Source organism: Diaphorina citri, unplaced genomic scaffold (genome assembly GCF_000475195.1).
Source record: "Diaphorina citri unplaced genomic scaffold, Diaci psyllid genome assembly version 1.1 scaffold2346, whole genome shotgun sequence".
In the NCBI taxonomy this organism is placed as follows: Eukaryota; Metazoa; Arthropoda; class Insecta; order Hemiptera; family Psyllidae; genus Diaphorina; species Diaphorina citri.
This window is the reverse complement of record NW_007379770.1, coordinates 1-2,128: the sequence shown is the minus strand read 5'-3', so window position 1 is coordinate 2,128 and position 2,128 is coordinate 1. Positions and strand designations below refer to the sequence as shown.

The window sequence follows — 2,128 nt, the reverse complement described above, 5'->3', positions numbered from 1 at the left end:
TCCGAGAACGAACATTATCCGTTCAGGATAAAATCCGCTCCGGGCGGGAATCGAACCCGCGACCTAGTGCTTACAAGGCAGGATCGCTACTTTCCAAGCTGACTAGTCTAACTATCAAAGGTCCCCTGGGTAACGGAAAAATCAGTGGTCTGTGGTAGGCCCGCCACATAGGTACATTACGGTCAGAGGAAAGGCCTGGCCTACCTTGTCCCGGCCTCTCGAGCGTCCGAAACGTGTGTGTCGGGCCGAGAAAGGAAAACATATGAGTTTAGACGTAATTTGAACATCAATGTTAAGAAAGTAGAAATAAATATAGATAGGTACCTAGGTCTAGGTACTTTAATATTTACCTAGAATACCTAGATGTCTACGAAATACGAAGTGCGTATTTACCTCTTTACGGTAGGTAAGTAGGTACCTATTTTTGGAACGATTGTTCCATTAAACGCTCCGACAAGGTCGTTCACGGAGGCTAGAGCTTTGTGGACCACAAAGAATCAACAGTTAAAAAAGTGGAGCCACAAAAAACGTTCATAATGAGGAAAAGTGTCGTAAGGTGGGGAATAAAATAAAATGAAACAGAGTAGTTGTAGATCAGATAGGCAGCAGAAGAGAATAATAATAAAGGAAGGACGGGCTAAAAAATAAAATAAGTAGGTACCTACCTATGAAAAAAACTCCCTATGGACTAAAAGGGAGGCGCCTTAATTTAACGCGCACAGTCACGATCATCAGGCAACGGTGGAATTTGAAATTGGAAAAATCTGGCAACACTGTAACATGCGCACAACACGTGAAGTTGAAGTGCAAAATGCAAATCGCAAATTTTTCGAAATTGAATTTTTCTCTGAAATGTAAGTGGTGAGTGAAAACTTAAGTTTTCTTATCAAGAGAACTCTTTTCAGTTGTTTTACTCTAGCTGTGTCATTTTCAAGAAAGAAACACCATGAAGCAGCTGTTGCAGTTTCGCCATAATCTGCTCAGAGTTCACAGTCGATCGGGATACATAGTTCTGTAAGTTTTTTTCTCCGGGGTGCCAAAATTTGTGGACCTCTAGAAGATCAGGATCCAGGAAGGTGGACTTGCCCTACTGCCATTTGATTAGGTTCCTCTAAGGCTAAGCTCTGATTTCAGCAGTGATATGAGGGAATTCTTGCTGTCCAACCAATAAGATTTCCAAGTACTTTCATGGGCTCAAATCATTCCCTTCGATATTATGTAATAAAGCCTGATTTTTCATAAGAACAAACCTCAGGGGTGTAGTGGTTAGTGTGGTGGACTTTGGATCTAGAGGTTAGTGGTTCGAGTCCACGTTCCCGTACTTTTCACCATTTTGCTAGTTTGTAGCAACCCTATTTGTGACAAGCATTTATGCTCAACACGGGACCAGCAAATTTTTCCTTGATATCCAGGTTTCCCACTTAGACAGGTTCAACTGTACTAACAATTTTTTTTTTCCTCACAGGTTACCTGAGGTGCCTACAGCTAATGAGGCCCTCAACAAAATCAACATCACCACTGCTCATGACAAGCTGCCTCAGTTCAATCAACTGACAACGGAGAAATGTGTGACACTTATGGGACAAAGGATTATTGAGTATGAAACACAAGTACTTGCTGTCGAAGACAGAATCCCGCTAGAGCAAGAAATGATTCTAGCTGAAGAGAAATCCAAAGCAAAAGCAGGACTGCAAGTGTTTAGCAAAATATTTGACTCGATTGAACAATTGAATACACAGTTTGATAACACATGGGCATTGCTGAGGCATTTATATTTTACATCAAAAAATACAATGCCTCCTAATATATTCTTTGGTGAGTGACCATTTGATTGTGTGAGGGAGGATTCATTAACCCTCTAATAACTATGGTAGCAAATATGTTACTTGTTTTGCCAAGAAAACAATAGGAAATAATAAAAGAACAAAAGAAACTTTATTGATACCAAAAAATTTTCATTTGACTACCTAATACAGAACAGCTTATTTTTGAAATGTTTAATTCTTGATCCAATTATGAAATTTAATCTGATTCCGAAATGTTTTATTCTTGATCCAATACCCTCTCACAGAATTTACTAAATTGCTTACTCTATAGAAGGACTTATCCAAACCTGGTCAACCTATAG

At 39.6% G+C, this 2,128-nt stretch overlaps 1 protein-coding gene across 1 annotated transcript; it reads left to right on the top strand.

Annotated features, from left to right (window-relative positions):
- The first annotated feature begins 802 nt into the window (after nt 1-802).
- On the top strand, nt 803-2,031 carry LOC103518758. The gene is made up of 2 exons (XM_008483841.3): nt 803-1,014; nt 1,466-2,031. The coding sequence occupies exons 1-2, from the start codon at nt 947-949 to the stop codon at nt 1,821-1,823; spliced, it is 426 nt and encodes a 141-aa protein (XP_008482063.2). The 5' UTR covers nt 803-946; the 3' UTR covers nt 1,824-2,031.
- Nucleotides 2,032-2,128: the final 97 nt, after the last annotated feature.

Bases quoted from the DNA above. Each gene is read 5' to 3' on its own strand.
- LOC103518758 (XM_008483841.3), top strand. From the start codon at position 947: ATGAAGCAGCTGTTGCAGTTTCGCCATAATCTGCTCAGAGTTCACAGT. The intron at 1,015-1,465 runs GTAAGTTTTTTT...TTTTCCTCACAG, and splicing joins CGATCGGGATACATAGTTCT to GTTACCTGAGGTGCCTACAG.